Genomic DNA, 24,726 nt, shown 5'->3' with positions numbered 1-24,726 from the left:
TTAAAAGTACCATTGTATTAATGTCAGCTAGGAGGAATACTCCTTTAGCTCACAAAGGGCCAGATGTTGTAAGCATTCTCCCAAAGCCACAAAATGGAGAAGAAAAGAACTCAAGTACATCTGTCCCAGAGTAACTTGTAAATTCAGTACAATGTTAATTTTTTCTGACAGATGGGACAGCACCCTGCTCTCAAAATTCAAATGATTCCAGTAGCTCAGACTCTGAACTCTACTCAGCAAATGGATCCCCAGGTATGACTCAAACATTGGTCTCTGGTGTAGGGTTATAGCTCCATAGGGGAACCACAGCTGCCATGACACCCCCCAAATTTTGCTTCCCTTCCTCTCTCCCCATGAGGCCTTTCTTCTCATTCCTTGCATACTCAAGGTTGGCTGGCCAGCTTCCATCCCCTCTGAAACAGGTTCAGAGGAGGCGGGAGCAGGCAGGCCTTGAGCACCTGAAGGCCCTGCATTGGGCCAGCCATGCGATGTCTCCAATGTAGCTTATAGAATTGCCATCCCAGAGGAGCATGGTAAGACAATAAATACCTTGCGGACACAGCAGGGAAGAAGAGAAATGCTGAAGTTGGCGGGAGGGGGGGATGTTTGAATGATGGACACCACAAGCAGAGGGGGGAGAAGAGAGATTCTGAAGGGGAAGGGAAGGAGAGAGATGCTGAATATAGTGAGAGAAGGTGAGGGAAAGGGAGAGATGATGGAGACCATGGGAAGTGGTGGAATGAACACCATAGGGGGTTGAATAATAGACACAGCAGGCAGGGGGGGGGGGAGAGAAGATGCTGAAGAGAGGAGGGGGAAGGCAGAGGAGGAGGAAGGCAGGGGAGGGGAGAGATGCTGGAGACCATAGGGGGTAGAGAGGGAGGGAAGAAGAGAGATGCTGGAGATTATGGAGAGTGGTGGAATGCTGGACACCACAGGTAGGGGAGGGAGAAGGGAAAGAGAGGATGCTGGAGAACATGACGGATAGAATTTGGATTTCACAGGTAGGGGGAGAGAAGTAAAGGAGAGAAATGCTGAAGGGGGAGGGAAGGAGAGAGATGTTGAAGAGAGGAGGAGAATAGATGCTGGAGACTGTGGGCTTGTTGAGGGGGAGGGAAGGAGAGAGATGCTGGAGACCATGGACTGGATGGGATGCTGGACACCACATACAGGGGGAGTAGAAGGGAAGGAGAGAGATGCTCTGAAACACTTGACTTCCATATAGCAAAGAGTAGTTTATTATCATATTCCTCAGCGACCCTCCAGACCGGTCAAGACGCGTGGGTTATGTCCTCCTACCAGCAGAGGGAGACTGAGAAAACACTAAGCTTTTGAAGCCTGTATATATAACCTGTGCAGAACCTCCACTAGCCAGTATTTTCTCAGTCTCAGCAGAGGTAGCAGTTGACAGCCTGTGCAGTCTCCAATAATCTGGTGAGGTAGTTTGTCATTGGGTCGTAGGATTTTTTCCTTCCAAACTTTATTCTGTTGCAGTACCCTGTACGTGTGTGTAAAAAAAAAAAAAAAAAAAAAGTGCTTTGGGGCCCTGGGTCTGGTGGGGCCCAGTTTTTCCCCCTGGGGTGTTACACCTATGTTTGGGTCCCTCCCCCTGTGCTGCTCTCTATTTCTGTTTGCTTGGCAGTTTTGTGCCTCGGCTGCTTTCTCAGTATTGTAGCCTTGAGTGCCTTACAATTTCCAGATGCCAGAATTAGAGTACTGTGCCTTTAAGGTCAGTTATTCTATTTCATTTTGCTTGCCAGCTTTGTGCCTCGGCTGCTTTCTCAGTATTGTAGCCTTGAGTGCCTTACAATTTCCAGATGCCAGAATTAGAGTACTGTGCCTTTAAGGTCAGTTATTCTATTTCATTTTGCTTGCCAGCTTTGTGCCTCGGCTGCTTTCTCAGTATTGTAGCCTTGAGTGCCTTACAATTTCCAGATGCCAGAATTAGAGTACTGTGCCTTTAAGGTCAGTTATTCTATTTCGTTTTGCTTGGCAGCTTTGTGCCTCGGCTGCTTTCTCAGTATTGTAGCCTTGAGTGCCTTACAATTTCCAGCTGCCAGAGTTGGAGTACTGTGCCTTTAAGGGCATTTATTTCTTTATTTTCAGCGGACCGAACGGGGGTTTCGATTCCTTGCTGGAACGAGAGAGCAGCGCTTTCTTCAGTGCTTTTGCAGTGTGAGGGAGTTTTTGGTTTGGCGCGTTTGCGGAACAGCTTTTCCCTTCCCTCGTGGTTTATGGCGGCCCAGCTCCTCCGATGTCGCGTGTGCTCGTGGCGAGGGGTAGAGGCGCCGGGTGCTCAGTGTAGCTTTGCGGTGCACCTATAAAGGTGGCTGCGGCACCCCCCGACTTGACCGCGGAGGGATCGATGGTGTCGGGAGTCTCCGGGTCAGCGGGAGCGTAGGCAGGGCCGCTGTCAGCGGGAACAGTTTCGGCGGGAACAGCCGCCATCTTGAGTCTGACGCGGCCCGTGGAGCCAGCTGTTTTTGGGCCTGCGGCCTCCGTTTTTGGCACAAAAGGGCCTAATGACGGTCCAGGAATGGTGGGCTTTCCTCCAGATTTTGTCTGGACGCGGTATAAGGCCTGGAGATCGGGACCCCCCCCCCCCCCCCCTAATTGGAAGAGGGGGCTATTTCCGTCTTGGCTGAGAGACCACGGTTAGAGTGGTCAGAGGACAGGCAATGTTTTTCTCCTGTAGCTGCAGAAGCTGTGCTTAGTGATCTGGGGGAGTCAGATGGAATTGACGGCTCTCAGGAGCAGGATTGGTGGATTCCTGGAGAGGATCCTTCAATAGTGCGGATTTTCCATAGAGATGAGCTGTCAGAACTCATAGATCAGGTGTCGTCCACCCTTCAGTTTGGTCCTGAGGTGGCTTTGGGGGAAACTGTCCAGGATCCGTTGGTGAAGGGCATTCAGCGTCAGGCGTGATCCTTCCCTATGAACAAGGATCTCCGGGAGATGATTTGTCAGGAATGGGATTTGCCGTGTAAGGTGGCAAAGGCAATGGCGAGGCTTTATCCCCTCCCTCAGGACGATAGGGATTCCTTTAAGGCTCCCACGGTAGATGCAGTAGTGACGGCAGTAATTATAGCTACGGCTATCCCGGTTGATGGAGGAACGGCCCTCCGTGATCCTCAGGATAGGAAGTTGGGATCTTTTCTCAAGCGTAGTTTTGTTTTGTCGGCTCTAGCCCTGCAGGCCTCAGTTTGTGGGGGTCTGGTAGCTCGGGCATGTTTTCGTTGGGCCGAGAAGCTCCTGGATGATTCGGTAGATGTTGGTTCTTCTGGGGGTCAGGAGTTAGCCGACTTGGACATGGGTTCATCCTTTTTGTCTGAGGCTTTTATGATTTGTTGCCTACTTCAGACAAAAAATATGGCTATGGTTGTGGGTCTCTGCCACTTAAGGGAGCTATGCTCTTTGGAGAAGATTTGGACAAGTTAGTGTGAGGTCTTAGTGATACCAAGGTTCTATGGCTTCCAGATTTTCGGTTCAAGGCAGGGGCCAGAACTAGTTCCTCTCGGGGACGGTTTAGGGAGGCTCAGCGGTATAGGCCGGGCAGATCGAGTGGGACCTACCCCTAGCTGTCTGTTTGTCTGTCCAATTTAGATTGTGAGCTCTGTTGAGCAGGGACTGTCTTTTCATGTTAATTTGGACAGCGCTGTATAAGTCTAGTAGTGCTATAGAAATGTTTAATAGTAGTAGGACCTCTAGGGGTCGGTTTTTCCAGCGCGCACAGTTCTTTCGTGAGAATCGTCGCGGAGGGCGTGGCTTTTCCGTAGGAGGTTAGTATTCACGCCGCAATTCCCAATGAAGGTGTGCGGGCTCAGGCTCTGGTGCATGTTGGGGCTCGGCTGAGTCTGTTTTACCAGAGCTGGGCCCAAATCAGGTCAGATCAGTGGGTTCTCAAGGTGTTTCGAGGCGGATATGCGCTGTTCTCCCGAAGTGTTTCTGGAATCCCTCTGTCGGTCTTGGAGCAAGAGGGCAGCAGTGAGGGACACTCTGCGGTGGCTGCTCGCATTGGGAGCCGTGGTTCCTGTTCCTTCAGATCAGCAACGCTCAGGGTGCTATTTGATCTATTTTGTGGTCCACAAGAAAGAGGACACTTTTCGTCCCATTTTAGATCTCAAAAGGGTCAATGCGGCACTCAAGGTGCCCTCTTTCCGGATGGAGACGTTGCGGTCGGTCACTGGTGCGGTCCGGAAAGGAGAGTTTCTCACTTCCCTGGATTTGACGGAAGCTTATCTTCACTTTCCTTCGTGCAGCCTTTTGGTTCCAAGTTACAGGGTCCGATTTGTCGGTTCCTTGCAGAGAAGGCGCCGACGGCCCGTACTTATCGTCAGGTCCTGGGCCTGATGGCGGCGACCATAGAGGTAGTTCCGTGGGCCAGGGCGCACATGCGTCAGGTACAGTCAGCTCTGTTCAGTCGTTGGTCCCCTCTGTCGCAGGACTTGGAAATGTGTTGTCCGCTGTCGGTGGCCCCTCGTCTCAGTCTCTGCTGGTGGCTCAACCCGCGCAATTTGGGAACAGGAATGCCGTTGGAGTCCCCACAGGGGCTGGTAATGGTCACGGATGCCAGTCTGCAAGGTTGGGGGGCACATTGTCTCGGTCAGGTAGCTCAAGGCCGGTGGTCTCGGGCAGAAGCAGAGTGGTCCATCAACCGGCTGGAAACTCGGGCCATTCGGGTGGTGCTCCAGGCCTTGACGTCGGTGGTTCGCCACAAGGCAGTCCGAGTGCTCTGTGACAATGCCATGGCAGTAGCATATGTCAACCGTCAAGGGAGGACGAAGAGCCTTGGCGGCGCAGTTGAACTCATCTTCAGGCTCTCTTGGCAGCGCATGTGGCCGGGGTAGGTCACATAGATGCAGATTATCTCAGCAGGCACACTCTAGATCCCAGAGAGTGGTCTTTTCTTCGGTCAGTGTTCCAGTGAGTTGTGTCGGTCTGGGGACTTTCGGTGATCTTAGGGCAACGGCTCGCTATGCGCAAGTTCAGAGATTTTTTTGTTTTTTCAGTCGCTGAAGAGACCCTTGAGCGGAGGGAATCGACGCTCTTCTGTTGCCTTGGCCTCGGGAGTGACTGTATGTGTTTCCTCCGTGGCTGTTAGTCGGTCGAGTAATATAGCGCATCGAACATCACTTCGGTCGGGTGATTCTGGTAGCTCCGGATTGGCAGCATCGACCATGGTACGGAGACCTGGTGCGGTTGGCAGGGGCGGCGGCCCTGCCTTTGTTGGGATCAGTTCTGTGTCAAAGCCCGATAATCATGCCGGTTCCGGCTCGGTTTTCGCTTATGGCTTGGCTCTTGAGCGGCACAAGTTGAAGAAGAAGGGGCTTTCGTCCAGTGGCTTTGCTACGATGTTGAGTTGCCGTAGACGATCCACTTCCTTGGCGTATGTCCGGGTTTGGAGAATCTTTGAGCACTGGTGTGAAGACCATCGAGTTCGGCCGTTTCGCTCTTCGGTGGCGGAAGTTTTGGAATTTTTGCACGATGGTGTTGATAGGGGTCTGGCCTTGTCTACACTGAAGGTTCAGGTGGCAGCTTTGTCATGTTTTCGTGGGAAGCTTCAGTGAAAGTCCTTCGCGTCTGTGCCTGAGGTAGTGCGTTTTTTGAAGGGTGTTAAGTTGCTGCGTCCACCTCAGTGACGGATGGTGCCTCCGTGGGATTTGAAGCTAGTTTTGGATGCTTTGATCAGGCCTCCGTTTGTGCCGCTGGTATCGGCATCTTGTAAGGATTTATCTTTAAAGACGGTCTTGTTGGTGGCGATTACTTCAGCACGGAGTGTTTCAGAGCTTCAGGCTTTGTCTTGTAGGGAACCATTTTTGTCCTTTCTGAGGGAAAGGTTTCGTTGCGGACGGTGCTTTCCTTTTTTTTGCCCAAGGTGGTTTCCGAGTTCCATGTTAATCAGGTCATCTCTCTGCCAGTGTTGGGTGATATGGCTGGAGATTCGGAGCAGCGTGGTATTGCCAAGCTGGATGTCAGGAGAGTTTTGAGTTGTTATCTCTCTGGAACTCAGGACTTCAGAGCCTCTGACCGTTTGTTCGTTCTTCATGGTGGCCCAAAGAAGGGTGCAGCGGCTCCTAAGGTGACCATAGCACGGTGGTTGAAGGAGGCGGTTGCATCTGCTTACTTGGTGAAGGGTCCTGTGGTGCCTAGGGGCTGGTCTGCTCATTCCACTAGGGGAATGGCAGCCTCGTGGGCGGAGAATAGTATGATTTCTCTGTTAGATATTTGTTGGGCTGCGGTTTGGTTTTCGTTGCATTCCTTTGTGAAGCATTATAGGATTCCTGTGCATGCAAAGGACGAGGTGCGCTTTGGGGCAGCAGTTTTGACCTCTGGCCTTAGTAGGTCCCTCCCATAAGTTAGTTACTGCTCTGGTACGTCCCACGCGTCTTGACCGGTCTGGAGGGTCGCTGAGGAAGGTGAAATTAGATCTTACCTGCTAATTTTCTTTCCTCTAGACCCTCCAGACCGGTCAAGAGCCCGCCCTGTCTGTATTGGAGGCCAGGAGGTGTGTTTGTTGGATAATTCTTGGCTGCTGTAGATTGTTGTTTCTCTAATTGCAGACTGTTTATTTCTGTTTTGTGATAGGAGTCCGGGACAGGTGGGGCTCTTCTTTGATAGTCCACCTGTAGAAGCCCAACTGTTTTACCAAAGGCAAAGGAACATGTTTCCGTAAGAGCAAGCGGAAGATGTTTCTTGTTTTTGCAGTTTACTGTGACCACGTACAGGGTTGCTAGTTGTTGTTAGTGTTTTTTGTTTCTCTGCTTTGTCAGGGTTATACTGGCTAGTGGAGGTTCTGCACAGGTTATATATACAGGCTTCAAAAGCTTAGTGTTTTCTCAGTCTCCCTCTGCTGGTAGGAGGACATAACCCACGCGTCTTGACCGGTCTGGAGGGTCTAGAGGAAAGAAAATTAGCAGGTAAGATCTAATTTCACCATTGTCATTATCATCTGCAGTATAAATGGTGCTAATTCATCACTTGCATCTTCATTTTTATCTTCATTATCACCATCATGCTGTTCAATTACAAAGAAGGTTTTCACAAAGTCTGAATCATTGTCTGTTGTTGTTTTAACAATTTTTCATCTGATGGCAAAGTCTGTTTGAATATGTTCAAGAACTGATGCAAGAACGTCAAATGTGTGGGAACCCTTCAGTTGTAAGGCCAGGCAAAGCAGATTTCCTCCCTAATGACTCTTATCAATCCACTGGACAGTTACCCAATGTAAACTTTCCCATGGGATGACAAGCAGTCTGTTGCTACCAGCTTCATCTCCACTTTAAAGTGACCCAACTCATCACTGTTCTGTTTGGCTGGAGGCCAGTAACCAGTTCAACAAACACAGGCAACTCCACTGTTCTTATAGGTTATATTCACTGAACAGCAAAATTTAAATTGAGATGATCCACTGTTCGTGTGACAAGATTTGCAATAGCAAAATCCTGTTCCCAGTTTTGCTGTTTCATTTGGTTTACTGAAGAATCGTCATTTATATCTCCTTTCCGCTTTTACTTTTTATGTTTAAATGATTTTTATTACGATTTCAGCATGTTAAATCACCATGTTACAATTCACTGAATATATTCCATGGGCATATCATGCTGAATAAATATGATCCAGTTATGAATATCATCCAAAATTTTTTGCTGAACATTTTCTCCCCTATGCCCTAATTTTCCCTTTCCCCTGCCCCCCCCCCCCTTTTGCTTCTAATAGTCCACTCCATATGAATCCGAAATAAGACTTCTGGCCCACTAAAGTTAAACCTTAACCCCACCTAAATATATCGCCGGTACATTCCATTACATATTAGTCTATCCCAACTATAAACTACCCGCTCTCTCTATTACATTCCCCCCCCTCATCCGTGCCCCGCAAAGTCTGGGCTCTGATGACCCCACTCGACAATGGATGAAAAGTGTCCTGACTCAACTCCTATATAACCCCCTCTCCCCTCCCTCCCCTTCCCTCATCTCTGATAGTTGTGAGAACTAAAAAATAAATAAATAAATAAAACTCCACATCAAGTTCTGGCGTGTGCAGCAGGTAGGAAAACCCTACCCCAATAGCAACCCCATAATATCAACTATCCTCATCAACGGCGTCAGTATCTACAGACTGTTTAGAATCAAGCTCCTTACTCTATGTGGAAGGGACTGTATATAAGCATCCCACACTGCTAAAAACAGCTTCTTTTGCTTCGGGGAACCATAGGCCCCACGCTTTTCCAGTAGCATCAAAGCATGTAGGCAAGTTCTCCATGCCCAGTAAGATGGCTTCCCATCACCTATCCATTCTCTCAATATGATTCTCTTCCCTAGGGCTACCGCTTTCCGCGTGAAGAGTACTATCTCCCGCTTGCACACACCAAATTGTTCATATTTATCTAGAAGCAGTAATGCAACCGACAATCCCCCCTCTCTAAACTGGCCAAAGAATTCTTCTAAGTGATTACCTAAGTTGAAAGCCAACCCCTTCCTATCTAAAGACTGATGATAATGTTGTAATTGTAGGTATGCTAGCACATCTCTAGCTTCCATTCCTGTTTTAGCCTGCATTTGGGCCCAGCTAAGCAATTTCCCTTCCTCATTCATCACAGGTTGTAAAAGAACCAACCCCTGCTAAGCCTATCTCGTCAGACCTTGGAATACCACGTAAGCTTGCACAAACCAGGAACACAGGGCCAAGACAAGACAAAAGTGCTCCCAAGCACCAAAGGGAAAGGCAAGGAAGCCCACAGGGGAAAGCAGGGAAACCCAGCAACTCAGAAGTGTTCCTACAGCATAACCAGACTGAAGTGCTCCTAAGCACCTAACCACAGAAGTGCTCCTAAGCACTACACTAACTGAAGTGCTCCTAAGCACTATACTAACAGGAGTGCTCCTAAGCACTAAACCAACAGAAGTGCTCCTAAGCACTATACTAACAGGAGTGCTCCTAAGCACTAAACCAACAGAAGGGGAAGCAGGTGAGCCACAAGGAGAAAGTAGGGAAGCTAAACACATAAACTAACAAAGGTGCTCCTAAGCACCAAGCTACAACAGTGCTCCACAGCACTAAACTAACAAAGGTGCTCCTAAGCACTCCACTAACAGAAGTGCTCCTAAGCACTAAACTAACAGAAGTGATCCTAAGCACTAAACTAATTGGAGTGCTCCTAAGCACTCCACTAACAGAAGTGCTTCTAACAGCACCAAAACCAGAAGTGCTTCTAACAGCACCAAAAGGGAAAGCAGGGGAGCCACAAGGAAAAAGCAGGGAAGCTAAACACATAAGTCAAAAGTGCACACTGCACCAACACTAACCTGGACCTAAAGCAAAATGTTGCAAAGGCAGCAAGTTCCCAGGTGGCTAATAAGCTCAACACACTAAGCTCAGCTGCAACAATCTCAAGGCAGCTATGGGTGAGGCTAGCTGCCAAACTTCCACACAAGACTGGAAGGCTAAAATATCTGGACCAGAATGAAAAGAGTCTGGAAAGTCTATGGCAGCCACCGGTTCTGGCCACCAGAGGATGAGAGGAGCACAACCCAAGGGGAAAAAAGTCACAAACGTGACATTACTCTTTCTCAAACCAGCCAAATTGACTTCTCAAATCCTAATGCTTGCTCACCTTCCCCTCCAATTATTGATGGTCAATCGCTGCTCTTTTGCGAGACTGTGAAAATACTTGGTGTCACTTTTGACTCAAAACTGTCTTTTAAGAAACAAATTGACTCTGTCCTTCAGTCCTCATATTTCACTTCACATAGAATTCAGTCTGTGAAGCCATTTCTACCTTTGTATCTTATTTGAGTTATTCTCTGCCTGGTCAATAGTCATATAGATTACTGTAACACCCTTTCTGTTGGTCTAACTCTTTCCGCCTTAAAACATCTCCAACTTATTCAATCCACAGCTGTCCAATTACTCCATAATGCCTGTCACTTCAATCATGTTTCTTCCTTATTATGCTGTCCTTGCCTCTCAGCATTTGGATTCTTCTTTAGCGCAATTCTTGATGAAGGTTATCCGAAACTTGGCCAGGTTGGGTCTGGTTTCCATTAAACTTACATTTGAGTGAACTTTTGCTGTCTCATCCTTCCCTGGATCTCTGATGCTGTTTGTACTAATTACTTGGATACTGCAGCAGGTTGTCTCCTGTTTTGTTTCTTCCTTATTGATTGCCAAGCATTAGCTGCCTGTGTCTGCCTGCATGAAGTTTAAGCTTCTTATTTTGGTCATCCATATCCCCCTGATTAGCAAAATAATCTTTTGATCCCCTATTTACCCACACATTCACTTTCCTGTTTGCAAGAAGCCCTTCTCTCTTTACTGCCACCCTCTCATCTTAGGCTGGCTATCTCACTCGACTTTGCTTTCTGTTATGGTGGTCCTAAACTGTGGAATTATCTACCTCTTGCCCTCCACCTTGAACCGTCTTATCCTCAATTCAAAAAATTAATCAAAACCTGGATCAACTTGTAGATCCAGTCCCCTTATCCACTCTTTTGATCTTGCTCCTCAGTCCTTATAATTGTATCTCCTACCTTTTTTCTTTTCTTTCTCCCTTCCTCTGTTCCTTATGTCATTATTATTGCAGCTAGGCAGTATACACTTTGCAATTAGTGATATCAAAGTTATAAAATAAATAAATAAGTGGCATGTAGTCTTGGGAAAACCGATAATAAAGGACAGAGGCAGATCTAGAAAAACAAAATCCACAAACAAAGAAACATATAGTCAATAAATAAGACAATATAATGAACCAGCTTGGTATAAATAGCTTTTAATCCAAATAATGTTTAAAATGGCGGTAGAAACACAAAAAACAACTTGCAAATATATACAATTAAAATTGTTCATCCAAAGACCCCAAACCCAACATGTTTCTGACAGCCACAAAGGTCTAGTATGGGTGAAATTACCCAACCATAAAAAGACTGACTCTTGAATGTGTAACTAGAGTGCAAATATAGTGTCAAAAGCTTTGCTGAAATCTAAGTAGATTACGTCCATAGCATGTCCTTGATTTAATTCTCCAGTCACCCAGTCAAAGAATTCAATGAGATTCGTTTGGCACGATTTCCCTTTGGTAAAACCATGTTGTCTCGGATCTTGCAACTTATTTGCTTCCAGGAAATTCACTATCCTTTCCTTCAGCATGGCTTCCATTACTTTTCCAATAATTGAAGTGAGGCTTACCGGCAGGTCTCGGAGTTGTCTGATTACATGGATTTTCACAAATGTAATCCCATTAAGCTAAAAAAGCGTTCTCTGTTGTAAAACAGAAAAATAACTAGCCAGGTCTTTAATGCAAACAGCTTAATTCTTCAGCCAAGAATATTTAAATGAAATCAGCTACTATAATTGGACACAAGTGGGATCTATTTAACTTACTATGGGCCTTGTTAAGACATTTTTTGGAACCAAGCTAACTTGGGTTTGCTATTACAACGGGGTTTGAAGTCTTATGCAATACAAATCTTTTGTTTTCTTATTCTTAATTGCTTTTTAAATATATGTATTTATTTTTAATACATTTTTATTGATGATGGTAACACCTCTCAATCATACATTCACAGTAACCATGGGTACATTAATCTGGATAGAGTCAGGTACACTGTGAAAACTGCCACATCATCCTTTTACTTAATCCTACCAACTATTAACCTCTCCCCCCGTTCCCTCCCCCCCCCCTACAATTAGCGTTACTCCAACATCTGTGCATTAATCTCTTATTTTACATGTTTACATGCTTATATATTTAGCATGGGGCCTTTTGCCGCTGGTGGTAATGTCAACCAAAACGGAGTCCAGATCTTACAATAGTCTGATTCTTTAAAACTTGCATTCTGATCTACCACTCTTCTCTCAAATCTCATGAGACAAACCATCTGGCATCTCCACGAATTGTTGGTGATTTATTTGTAATCCATTCCTTGAGTATTACTTTCTTTGCTATAATGACTGCCCGGAGCGCAAAGCCTCAATATCCTGCCGGAGACGTTAGCCCCGGGTTGCCAAACAACACATAGTAACATAGTAGATGACGGCAGAAAAAGACCTGCACGGTCCATCTAGTCTGCCCACGATAAACTCATATGTGTATACCTTACCTTGATTTGTACCTGTCTTTTTCAGGGCACAGACCGTATAAGTCTGTCCAGCAGTATTTCCCGCCTCCCAACCACTAGTCCCGCCACCCATCACCGGCTCCGGCACAGACCCCGTATAAGTCTGCCCTCCCCCATCCTAGCCTCTCAACCACCAACCCCTCTTCCCCCCGCCACCCAATTTCAGCTAAGCTTCTGTGGATCCATTCCTTCTGCACAGGATTCCTTTATGCCTGTCCCACGCATGTTTGAATTCCGTTACCGTTTTCATCTCCACCACCTCCCGCGGGAGGGCATTCCAAGCGTTCACCACCCTCTCCGTGAAGAAATACTTCCTGACATCTTTCCTGAGTCTGCCCCCCTTCAATCTCATTTCATGTCCTCTCGTTCTACCGCCTTCCCATCTCCGGAAAAGATTTGTTTGCGGATTAATACCTTTCAAATATTTGAACGTCTGTATCATATCACCCCTGTTCCTCCTTTCCTCCAGAGTATACATGTTCAGGTCAGCAAGTCTCTCTTCATACGTCTTGGAACGCAACTCCCATACCATCCTCGTAGCTTTTCTTTGCACCGCTTCCATTTTTTTAACATCCTTCGCAAGGTACGGCCTCCAAAACTGAACACAATACTCCAGGTGGGGTGTCACCAATGTCTTATACAGGGGCATTAAAACCTCCTTTTTTCTGCTGGTCACACCTCTCTCTATACAGCCTAGCAACCTTCTCGCTACGGCCACCGCCTTGTCGCACTGTTTCATCGCCTTCAGGTCCTCAGATACTATCACCCCAAGATCCCTCTCCCCGTCCGTGTCTATCAGGCTCTCCCCACCTAACACATACGCCTCCCTTGGATTTCTACTCCCTAAGTGCATCACTTTGCATTTCTTCGCATTGAATTTTAATTGCCAAACGTTAGACCATTTTTCCAGCTTCTTCAGATCTTTTTTCATGTTTTCCACTCCCTCCGGGGTGTCCACTCTGTTGCAAATCTTGGTGTCATCCGCAAAAAGGCAAACTTTACCTTGTAACCCTTCGGCAATGTCACTCACAAATATATTGAACAGAATGGGCCCCAGCACTGATCCCTGAGGCACTCCACTACTCACCTTTCCCTCCTCCAAGCGAACTCCATTCACTACCACCCTCTGGCGTCTGCCCGTCAACCAGTTCCTAATCCAGTTCACCACTTCGGGTCCTATCTTCAGCCCTTCTAGTTTATTCAAGAGCCTCCTGTGGGGAACCGTGTCAAAAGCCTTGCTGAAATCTAAGTAGATGACGTCCATAGCACGTCCTTGATTTAATTCTCCTGTCACCCAGTCAAAGAATTCAATGAGGTTTGTTTGGCACGACTTCCCTTTGGTGAAACCATGTTGTCTCGGATCTTGCAACTTATTGGCTTCCAGGAAATTCACTATCCTTTCCTTCAGCATGGCTTCCATTACTTTTCCAATAACCGAAGTGAGGCTTACCGGCCTGTAGTTTCCAGCTTCTTCCCTATCACCACTTTTGTGAAGAGGGACCACCTCCGCCATTCTCCAATCCCTCGGAACCTCTCCCGTCTCCAAGGATTTATTAAACAAATTTTTAAGAGGACCCGCCAGAACCTCTCTGAGTTCCCTAAGAGGCATATTTTCAAAGCACTTTGGGAGGCTAAGTTCCATAGGTTTCTATGGAACTTTGGGAGGCTAAGTGCTTTGAAAATGAGCCTCTAAGTATTCCGGGGTGGATCCCGTCCGGCCCCATGGCTTTGTCCACCTTTAGCTTTCCAAGTTGTTCATACACACTCTCTTCCGTGAACGGTGCTCTATCCACTTCATTTTCAGGTGTACTTTTGCCCGTCCCTCTCGGTCCTTCCCCAGGATTTTCTTCAGTAAAAACAGAACAAAAGTATCTATTTAGCAAATTGGCTTTTTCTTCATCATTTTCTACATAGCGTTTTGCTGTATCTTTTAGTCTCACAATCCCCTTTTTAGTCTTTCTCCTTTCACTAATATACCTGAAGAAGTTTTTGTCTCCCCTCCGTACATTTCTAGCCATTTGTTCTTCCGCTTGCGCCTTCGCCAGATGTACCTCTCTCTTGGCTTCTTTCAGTTTCATCCGGTATTCCTCCCCGTGTTCCTCTACTTGAGATTTTTTGTATTTCTGGAACGCTAACTCTTTAGCCTTTATTTTCTCAGCCACTTGCTTTGAAAACCATATCGGTTTCCTTTTTCTCTTGCTTTTATTTACCCTCCTTACATAAAGGTCTGTGGCCCTGTTTATTACTTCTTTCAGCTTGGACCACTGTCCTTCCACGTGTTGTGCGTTCTCGCAGCCCATCAGCTTCTTCCTCAGGTATTCCCCCATTTTGTTAAAGTCAGTTCGCTTGAAGTCCAGGACACATATGGATCATACCTCCATTTGGCATGCCATGTAGTCGATATATGTTTTAGTAAGATCTTCCAGAAATGCACTATTATTATTATTATTATTAGCATTTGTATAGCTATTCTTGCACATTGCCAAAACATGTGTCCCAAGAGTACCCCTTGTGCTCCGCATTTTGGGCACGCCCCGTCCGAGGATGCTCCCATGTGAAAGGCCCTTCTTGGTGAGATATATGACCTCATAATAAACTTATATTGCAGTTCCCAGTGTGCTATCGTTTTGCAAGAGTCCCGTAGCGACAAAACATGTAACATAGTAGATGATGGCAGAAAAAAACCTGCACGGTCCACACAGTCTGCCCAACAAGATAAACTCACGTGTCATTTTTTTGTGTATACCTTACCTTGATTTGTACCTGTCTTTTTCAGGGCACAGACTGTATAAGTCTGCCCAGCACTATCCCCACCTCCCAACCACCTGCCCCGCCTCCCACCACTGGCTCTGGCACACACCGTATAAGTCTGCCCAGCACTATCCCCACCTCCCTCCGCTGGCTAAGCTTCTGGGGATCCCTTCCTTCTGAGGAGGATTCCTTTATGTTTATCCCACGCATGTTTGAATTCCGTTACTGTTTTCCTCTCCACCACCTCCCGTGGGAGGGCATTCCAAGTATCCACCACTCTCTCCATGAAAAAATACTTCCTGACATTTTTCTTAAGTCTGCCCCTCTTCAATCTCATTTCATGTCCTCTCGTTCTACCGCCTTAATTATTTGGCTTGAAATTTCAATTCCCAAGTCTCCAGTATCACATCTCTAATATGTCTATGATGCATCCTTTTTTTTTTATATTTTCAGTGATACACAATACAATGTGACCATGCAATTCACATTTAGTTCCATAAACAGAAAAACATTTCATTCAACATATAAGGAAACAATGAGAACATTTTTTCTGTCCACACAAAAGAAGAAATTGGTTCCAAGATAGGAAAAATTTAACAAGAATATTAAATTAATACACAGTTGCTACCTCTATGTTCAGACTCCAGCCTGTTGTGTAGGAGGGCATATAACATTTACTTCATTTCTAGCATCTAGGAAATCTTTAAGCTGTTTAGGGTCCACAAATTGATACTGTTTACCTTCAAACATCACATTGCAAATACAAGGAAAACGTAATACAAAGTTTGCTTTAATGGCCTCGACTCTGGGTCGCAGTTCCAAAAAGGCCCTGCGTCTCATTTGCGTTGGCCTAGATAAATCAGGAAAAATCCTAACCTTGGAACCCAGGGAAAGCCTTAGTACTGCATTCCGGTCTGGTTCCAGCACAAATGTGACCAGCATAGTCGTCCTGTGGGTAATTACTTCCAGAGTGCTTTCCAGGAAGGAAGTAAGATTCATTTCTGCATCCGTCCCTCGTATAGGGGGTTCTCCTACTGTCCCCCTAGTATTCCAGATGTAATAGGCCCGAGTTATAGGAGACAATGAGTCTTTATCCATTCCTAGAATATCAATCATATATTTTCTCGCCATCTCCATTGGGGAAATTAAAGAAGATTTGGGGAAGTTAAGGAACCGAAGGTTAAGTCTACGAGCCTGATTTTCTAGGTATTCTAAACGTTTATGCAGAAAATTATTGTCTTTAACCAAAGCAGATTCCACAGTCCCCATTTCTTGAATTTTGGTATCCACACTCAATCTTACAGGACTGCTGTGCAGTCACTTGTGCCTGTATCAGCACGGCGTCCGAAAGAGTTCTAATATCATTAGTATTTTCTTGCAGCATTTTTTGCATAGAGGAGTGAGTGTTATAGACCATATCCCACAGTGACTCAAGCGTCACATTTAAGGGTTTAACTATTCCACCTGCTGGTACCGGGGTGAGGGACGGGAGCTCAGTGCAAGATAGCTTAGTCACAATATGCTGTGGTAATACCTTTAAGGCCAAATCGGCCAAAAACGCTTGATCCTGGGTCCCGTTCCGATTCACGACAGTCCTCCCCTCTGACAGTTGTGGATTCACCACTCCCGTGTCTGTTTCTGCTCGGGCTGTTGAGAATAACACACTCCCTGGCTGTGGTGGAGCCCTACGTTCCTCGGGGCTCAGGGAAGCCCCGTCTCCGCTTCCCATTGACGTCAATGCGTCGGCGTTTACAGAAGGAGTCGATGTGCACAGAGGACCCGGTTGCGCCGTGGGAAATTGCAGAGTGGATTGTTTCAACCCCGACGATGGTCCAGGAGTCGAGGGGAGCTCCTTTACCTTCCCCCTTCGCTTCCCCATCGATAATGAGGAGTCGAGGGGCCCAGAAGAAACAGCAATCTGCAACAAACACTCGGAGCTACCTCAGGTGCGTGCGTTCAAAGCACCATCTTGGAATCCTCCTCTAATGCCTATGATGCATCCTTAAAGGGACTTTATTTTGTGATTGCAGAGAGAACGCATCCGATAGTTCCTCCTGTACATTTTCTGTCAATTCTTGCCATGGCAGAGTGGCTATGTAATGTTTCAGCTGTATATAGTGAAAGTATTCTGATTGTCGGCAGGAAAATCTGGTCTTCAACTGCTCAAACGATTGGATTTGTCCCTCTTCAGTCAATATCTGTGATATATATGTTAATCCTTTACTTTGCCATCGCCGAAATACATTATAAATCTTTCCTGGAGGAAACCCTGGATTATCACAAATTGCCAAGTATGGGGTAGTCCGTGGAGAAAATTGGTGCAAACGACAAACCCATCTCCACACCGCTTTCGCCGTGGGCAATATGTGTGATTCCCGAAGTATCGGCGGAATCCGGCCCCCTCCAGTTTGCAATAGGCAGCTGAAATGTGTATCTGTTGTTAATGTTGTCTCTAATTCAGTAGCTGAGAACTCCGATGTATTTTGGAACCAGTCTGTGATATTTCTCATTCCACATGCTACTGTGAGATACCGTATGCTCAAAAGTCCCAGACCCCCGTATTCCACCGGTATCTGGAGCGTTTTAAGAGATATTCGGACCTTCTGCCCTCTCCACAAAAAGCGTTGCAACTGCTTGTTCAGTTTCTGTTCATCTTCCAACCTGAGAAACAGTGGCAGGGTCTGGAATATATATAGCCACTCGACAGAAACAGCACTCTCTAAAGTCTGTAATGACTTGTTCCTTGCCAAATCCAAAGGTCACTATTCCATCCTCATCCTCCTCGACCTATCTGCCGCCTTTGACACCGTCAATCATAATTTACTTCTTGACACACTGTCCTCATTCGAGTTCCAGGGCTCCGTCCTCTCCTGGTTCTCTTCGTATCTTTCCCATCGCACCTTCAGAGTATATTCTAATGGCTCTTCTTCCACCCCCATCCCGCTCTCTGTTGGAGTTCCTCAAGGTTCTGTCCTTGGACCGCTTCTTTTCTCGATCTACACCTCTTCCCTGGGCTCGCTGATCTCATCACATGGTTTCCAGTACCATCTCTATGCTGATGACACCCAGCTTTATCTCTCCACTCCCGACATCACAGTCGAAACCCAGGCCAAAGTTTCGGCCTGCCTTTCAGACATCGCTGCCTGGATGTCCAACCGGCATCTGAAACTGAACATGGCAAAGACTGAACTCCTTGTCTTTCCACCCAAACCCTCTTCTCCTCTTCCCCCACTTTCCGTCTCTGTTGACAACGCCCTCATCCTCCCAGTCACTTCAGCCCGCAATCTCGGAGTCATCTTCGACTCCTCCCTCTCCTTCTCTGCCCATATCCAGCAGACAGCTAAGACCTGTCGCTTCTTCCTCTATAATATTAGCAAAGTTCGCCCATTCCTCTCTGAACAGACCACCCGAACCCTCGTCCACTCGCTCGTTACCTCTCGTCTTGACTATTGCAACCTTCTCCTCGCTGGCCTCCCGCTTAGCCACCTATCCCCCCTTCAATCTGTCCAAAATTCCGCCGCACGCCTTATCTACCGCGTGAACCGATACTCTCATATCACCCCTCTCCTCAAGTCGCTTCACTGGCTCCCGATCCGCTACCGTATACAGTTCAAGCTTCTCCTTTTAACCTTCAAATGCACTCAATCTGCAGCCCCCCATTACCTCTCTACCCTCCTCTCCCCTTATGTTCCCACCCGTAACCTCCGCTCTCAGGACAAAGCACTCCTATCTGTACCCTTCTCCGCCACCGCTAACTCCAGACTCCGCCCCTTCTGCCTCGCATCACCATATGCCTGGAACAGCCTTCCCGAGCCCTTACGTCATGCGCCCTCCCTGCCCATCTTCAAGTCCTTACTCAAAGCCCATCTCTTCTCCCTTGCTTTTGGCGCATAACCACCTTCCCCACTCATGATACCTACACTGACTACATAGTTTGTAACCTTTAGATTGTAAGCTCTTCTGAGCAGGGACGGTCCTTCCCCATGTTAAACTTGTACAGCGCTGCGTAACCCTGGCAGCGCTATAGAAATGCTAAGTAGTAGTAGTAGTTATTAGATGATGGTCACTCCCTTCACTCCCGGTATCTCCTGCGCAGATTTCAAAGCCCGCAGCAATGGCTCTATAGCCAAGACAAAAAGTAAAGGTGAGAGGGGACACCCCTGTCTTGTGCCTCTCTTGATCCCAAATGGGCTTGCTTTAACTCCATTGACCAATATAGAGGCCTCTGGGTCTTTGTATAGAGCTGCTATGGCCCGGTAGAACCAGCCTTGAATTCCCAAATACTCAAGTGTTGTGAACAAGTAATCCCATCCCACCTTATCGAAGGCTTTTTCTGCGTCTACACTATATAGGCAGGTCGGTATCTCCATCTGCTGACTCGATGCCATTGCCAGTAATAATCGACGTACATTCCCTACTGCTTGTCTAGATCTAACAAAACAGACCTGCTCCTGTCCAATTAGTCTAGGTAATATTTTGGCCAGCCGATTGGCTAATATTTTGGCTAGAATTTTGATATCAACATTTATAAATGATATTGGCCTATATGATGCTGCCTGATCTTCTGGCCGCCCGGGTTTAGGAAGTAAGGAAATCAGCGCTATATTAGAATGCTGCGGGAATTTACCTTCTTTTATGACCTGAGTATAATAATCGTGAATAGGTCCTATAAAGGAGCCTGGTAATAATTTATAAAATTCTCCTGTGTACCCGTCGGGGCCTGGCGCCGATCCCAACGGCAGGGACTTAATCACTTCTTGGATCTCTTTCCCCTGTAACGGACTTTCAAGCTCTTTGATTTCGGTTTCTGTTAACTGGGGAAGTCCCACTTGTGTCAAGAATTTTTTTATTTCTCTGAGATCTGGCTTTTGGGAAGCAGTATACATAGCTTTAAAATATCTTGTAAAAATTTGAGCTATTTCCTCACTTTTATTACACAATGTTACTTTCTCATCTCTAAGGGTCATTATTGGTTTTCGAGGTCCCCAGGCCCTAATCAGTCTCATTAACATCGATCCCGACCTGTTTCCAAATCTTTGTACTTTAAATTTTTGATAAGCTAATGCTCTGCACATGCAACAAAGAATTAAGTGCCACTTGCATTGCCTGCAGTTGCTCTTTTGTTGTGGCACTTGGGCTTCGTATATAACGTGCTTTCGCCTTCTTAAGGCTGGCTTCTAACCTCAAGATTGCTATTGAATGTTTTTTGTTTCTAGCATGGACATATGCTATCACATCTCCTCTTAATACAGCTTTCGCTGCTGACCAGAATAGTGTTGGCTGTGCCATATGACCTTTGTTATACTGCACGTAATCTTCCCATTTCTGATGAATGAAGGACTGAAAATCCTTATTTTGATAAAGATAGGTCAGGAACCTCCAACCCACCGATGTCTGATAAAATTTTGTAGTCTCCACATCCATCCACACCATGGAGTGGTCAGATATCTCCCCTGGGCCTACATCCACTTTGACTACCCAGGAGAATGCTGTTTGACTAATCAATATATAGTCCAGTCTAGAGAGTGTGCCGTGCGCACGAGAGACGTGAGTGAAATCTCGCTCCCCCGAGTGCAGTGCCCTCCATGTGTCCACAAGGCCTAGCGAACGCATGAAAAATCTCATTGCCTGCGCTTTAGGCCCTCCGCGATGTGCCACATTAGGTTCTGAACAGTCTAACTGAAGGTCCGAGACCAGATTAAAGTCCCCCATCACCATGAGCTGGGAAGTTTTATAGGGCATACATATATTAATTAGTTCGGAGTAAAATTTTTCATCATATGTATTAGGTCCGTATAATCCCAACACCAGAAATTCTGTGTTTTGTATCCACAGCCGAACCACTACATAATTGCCCTTAGGATCAGCCTGCACCAATTCAGATTTAGCCACCAGCTCCTTACGTATTAGTATAGCAACCCCACTTTTCCGACCTCCGGCAGAGGCAAAATGGATTTCTCCCACCCATCTAATTTTTAGTTTTAAATGTTCTTCTGGGGATAATCTAGTTTCTTGAAGGCATCCAATGTCTACCTTATGTCTCTTCAGGGCTGTCAAGATTTTTGCTCATTTCACCGGGGTTACTATCCCACCCACATTCCACGTAGCAAACCTTAAAGTTCTAATCCTCTACTTATTATGGCAATTCTAATATTTATCCACGTCTAATAACACCTCGGGTGCCCAGCCTCACCCGAGGGTCCCACAAGATCTCATTTGTCCTTGCAAAGCATTTATTATCATTGTTCTGATCACCTCCAGCACTTCTTCTGCCCTTGCCACATTTACACTGATGCTTACACAGATGTCTTTCGAGTTCCCCCCATCTATCTCATGATGTCGCTAACTCCCATCCCTTTCCCCCTTCCTCTTTACCCCCCTTCCCCCGCCTTTTTAGTCCCTTAAACCTAAACCTCATCCTACTAACAAGCTAATAGAGATCATGCGACACCGAACCTCCCCTCCCCCCAAGCACTCACTCACTCTTTCCTTTTGGATCTAAAGTCTTTTTGGTCACCTTCCGCTTCTTTGGAAGCCACACAAACTGTTCCAGTTGCTCATGCCGGGTTTAACCCCGTAAGGAAGTTTTTGGCTTCTTGTGGCGTTTTAAATAAATGCCATTTTTCTTGATGATGGATTTTTAGTGTCGCCGGGTAGATCAGTGCAAATTTCTTTTGGGCGTCTGCCAGGGTTTTGCAAATAGGTTGGAATGCCCGTCTCTTCTCTTGTAAGCTCAAAGAAAAGTCTTGGAATATTTTATTGGGGTTCCCATTGTAAAACAGCTTATCACGCTTCATCCGGGCCCCTCTCAAGATTTCCACCTTATGCACAAAATTATGCACTTTTGTTATGATCACTGGGCCTCGGATTTTGATCCGGCTTGCGCCCTAATCTGTGGGCCCATTCCAAGCATAAGGATTCTGTGCTGTCGGAAAGCGCCATTTCCTTCATCAGCCATTTTTCTAGCACCGTTTGCAGCATATGTTCTGGAACTGTTTCTGGGATACCTACGATCCACAGGTTATCCCGCCTCGAACGGTTCTCCAGTTCATCGATTTGTTGTGATTGCACTAATTTTTGTAGTTCTTCCAGCTGCTTGTTTTTTCCGACCTCCCCCTCTTCCATTACCGACACTATGAGTTCCAGCTCACCCGTGCGCCTTGTTGTATCTTCCAAAAGTGTTTCTAAAGTATTGAGCTGAGTAGACAAATGTTGTAGCTGGGGGGTCTAGTGCCGATTTCACTGCTTCTGTTAGCTGGAGTAGCTGCTGCGCAGTAAATGTTGTGGGTGTTGGGTTTGGCGCGGGACTCTGCGCCATTTTGGGATCCATCCCCCGCGGTTTGTCCGCTTCTTTCTTTGCGCTTTTCGCCGGCATCACCGCTTCTAATTTCACAACAAAAGGGTCCGTATTTATTTATTTGTAGCATTTGTATCCCACATTTTCCCACCAATTTGCAGACTCAATGTGGCTTACATTTGCCGTAATGGTGGTTGCCATTTCTGGATAACAGAATTACAAATGGTAATGCGTTAAGGTGCATACATACATGGTAACAAACATGGAACATAACATAAATGGAACAGATCATGGTATATATATACACCATGTGTATACATACATGACAAAGAAGAATAAATTATGGTATTGCATGAAGGTTCCTGAGTAACAAGTTGGATTGTAACATACATTAGGTCATCGACTATAGAGAGACCCATATAAGCGCACAGTCCCTTTTCGCTATTTTCTTGGTTCTCACCCACCTGCAAAACTATGTTTTTGTGCCGGGGGAAAGGCAGGGCTCAAGAGAGGAGCTACTATGTGTCTGCTCCACTCAGCTCATCACGCGATCTCTTTAAATATACGTATAACTAGCCGTTAAGCCCGTTAAAACGGGCGAGATTTGTGTTTTGCAAAATGTAATAATTCTCACCTCCATCCATCCATGTGCAGCAAACCTCCTCTCTCCCCTGCCCTCCCCTCCCCCGATCCATGTCCAGCAACCCTGCTCTCTCCCCGCCCTCCCCCCATGTCCAGCAGCCATCCTGTATCCCTGGCCTCCCCCCCTTCCAGCAACCATCCTCTCTCCCCTGCCCTCCCCCCATGTCCAGCAGCCCTCCTCTGTCCCCTGGCCTCACTCCGTCCACCGATCCTCCCCCCATATCCAGCAATCCTCCTGTTTCCCTTGGCCTCCTCCCCTCCCCCGTCCACCAACCCTGCCCTCCCCCCATGTCCAGCAACCCTCCTCTCTGCCCTGCTCTCACCCCATGTCCAGCAACCATGCCCTCTCCCCCTGTCCTCCCCCCATGTCCAGCTACCCTACTCGCCGCCGCTCCCTCCCCCTTCTGTGCCGGGCCCCTGGCACTGACCTGACAGCGCCTCTCACCTCCATGTGAAAATGCTACAGGCAGCAGCAGATCGCTCTGCTGCTGCCTGCAGCGCTTCCAGACGGAGGTGAGAGGCGCTGTCAGGTCAGTGCAGGGGGCCCGATACGGAGGGGGGCAGGAGCGGCGGCGGGGATGGGGGGGAGGGTGGAGGTTGGTGCGCGCGATGTTCATTTCCAGGCTCCAGCGGCAGCATCCGACAGTTTGACTCTGTTTCCCTCTCTCTTCCGCCCTCTGACGTCATCACGTCTTGACGCGAGGGCGGGACAGAGAGGGAAGTCTGTACTGCGCATTTGCAGGTGAGTCGGTTTGATTCTTCTTTCACATTGAAAGTGTAGACTAAGATTTGTAGATCAGGGAAACTCCAACTTCAATGCATTTTGAATTGTATTTTTTAGACAGTAGAATGTGAAAAATGTACAAGGCACTGTCTGTGTGTAGTAGAACCCATGGGAGTGAGCTTGTGGGGTGGTCTGCTGGTCTGGTTGGAAGTTACACTAATTCTTGGCATCATGCATGTCCTCTACAGGCCTGATGTACGTCTCTGGATCTGGAATGCCAAGCCTGTCCCTCACTCTACTGGTTGTTACAGCACTACTGTTAAAGAGGTACTGGAGGAACCACTCACTACTCATTGAAAGGACCTAGAATGATTATTCACTTATACAAAGCAAAATAGTTCCCACTGCATTTTATACCCATTTACTTAAACATTTAGGGATCTCTGTGTAGTGCAAGGCTGCTGTGACTTACAACATCATTCTCACTATACTCAACTTCACAAAAAGCACATCCTTGTTATGTCACGGCGGTCTAAATGATCAAAGCATTTTAATAGGATCCTCAGATCAGCGTACCTGCCTCTATAATGGCTAATGGTTTTTATGAGCCAAGCATATTATAATGTAGAAATAAGTAATCGAAAATTTGGATTGATGAGGATTGTGGCACTGCCTCTTGAAATATGCTTGGCTCATAAAAACCATTAGCCATTATAGAGGCAGGTACGCTGATCTGAGGATCCTATTAAAGCACTTTGATCATTTAGACCACCGTGATATAACAAGGATGTGCTTTTTCTGAAGTTGCCCCATGTAAGCCGCATTGAGCCTGCATGAGTGGAAAAGCGCGGGGTACAAATGTAACAACAACAAAAAAAAGTTGAGTATAGTGAGAATGATTTGATTGTGGAGGAGTGGCCTAGTGGTTAGAGTGGTGAACTTTGGTCCTGGGGAACTGGGTTCGATTCCCACTGCAGGCACAGGCAGCTCCTTGTGACTCTGGGCAAGTCACTTAACCCTCCATTGCCCCAGGTACAAATAAGTACCTGTATATAATATGTAAGCCGCATTGAACCTGCTTTGAGTGGGAAAGCGCGGGGTACAAATGTAAGAAAAAAACCAACTCCCTTCACTACTTAAATTGTACATCTGCCTAGTTATGACTTACAATATGACAGAGTCAGTGATTTGTAGAT

At 46.7% G+C, this 24,726-nt stretch overlaps 1 protein-coding gene across 1 annotated transcript in view; it reads left to right on the top strand.

Moving 5' to 3' along the window:
• Positions 1–24,726, top strand: part of DESI1 (desumoylating isopeptidase 1) — a 295,492-nt gene that overhangs the window by 52,282 nt on the left and 218,484 nt on the right. The window contains exons 3-4 of the mRNA XM_030213735.1: positions 172–252; positions 23,779–23,857. Of these exons, the coding sequence (XP_030069595.1) occupies positions 172–252; positions 23,779–23,857 (160 nt within the window). The remainder of the gene's footprint in view (positions 1–171; positions 253–23,778; positions 23,858–24,726) is intronic.

This window comes from Microcaecilia unicolor, chromosome 1 (genome assembly GCF_901765095.1).
Source record: "Microcaecilia unicolor chromosome 1, aMicUni1.1, whole genome shotgun sequence".
NCBI classification, from domain to species: Eukaryota; Metazoa; Chordata; class Amphibia; order Gymnophiona; family Siphonopidae; genus Microcaecilia; species Microcaecilia unicolor.
This window is presented reverse-complemented; position numbering and strand designations above follow the sequence as displayed.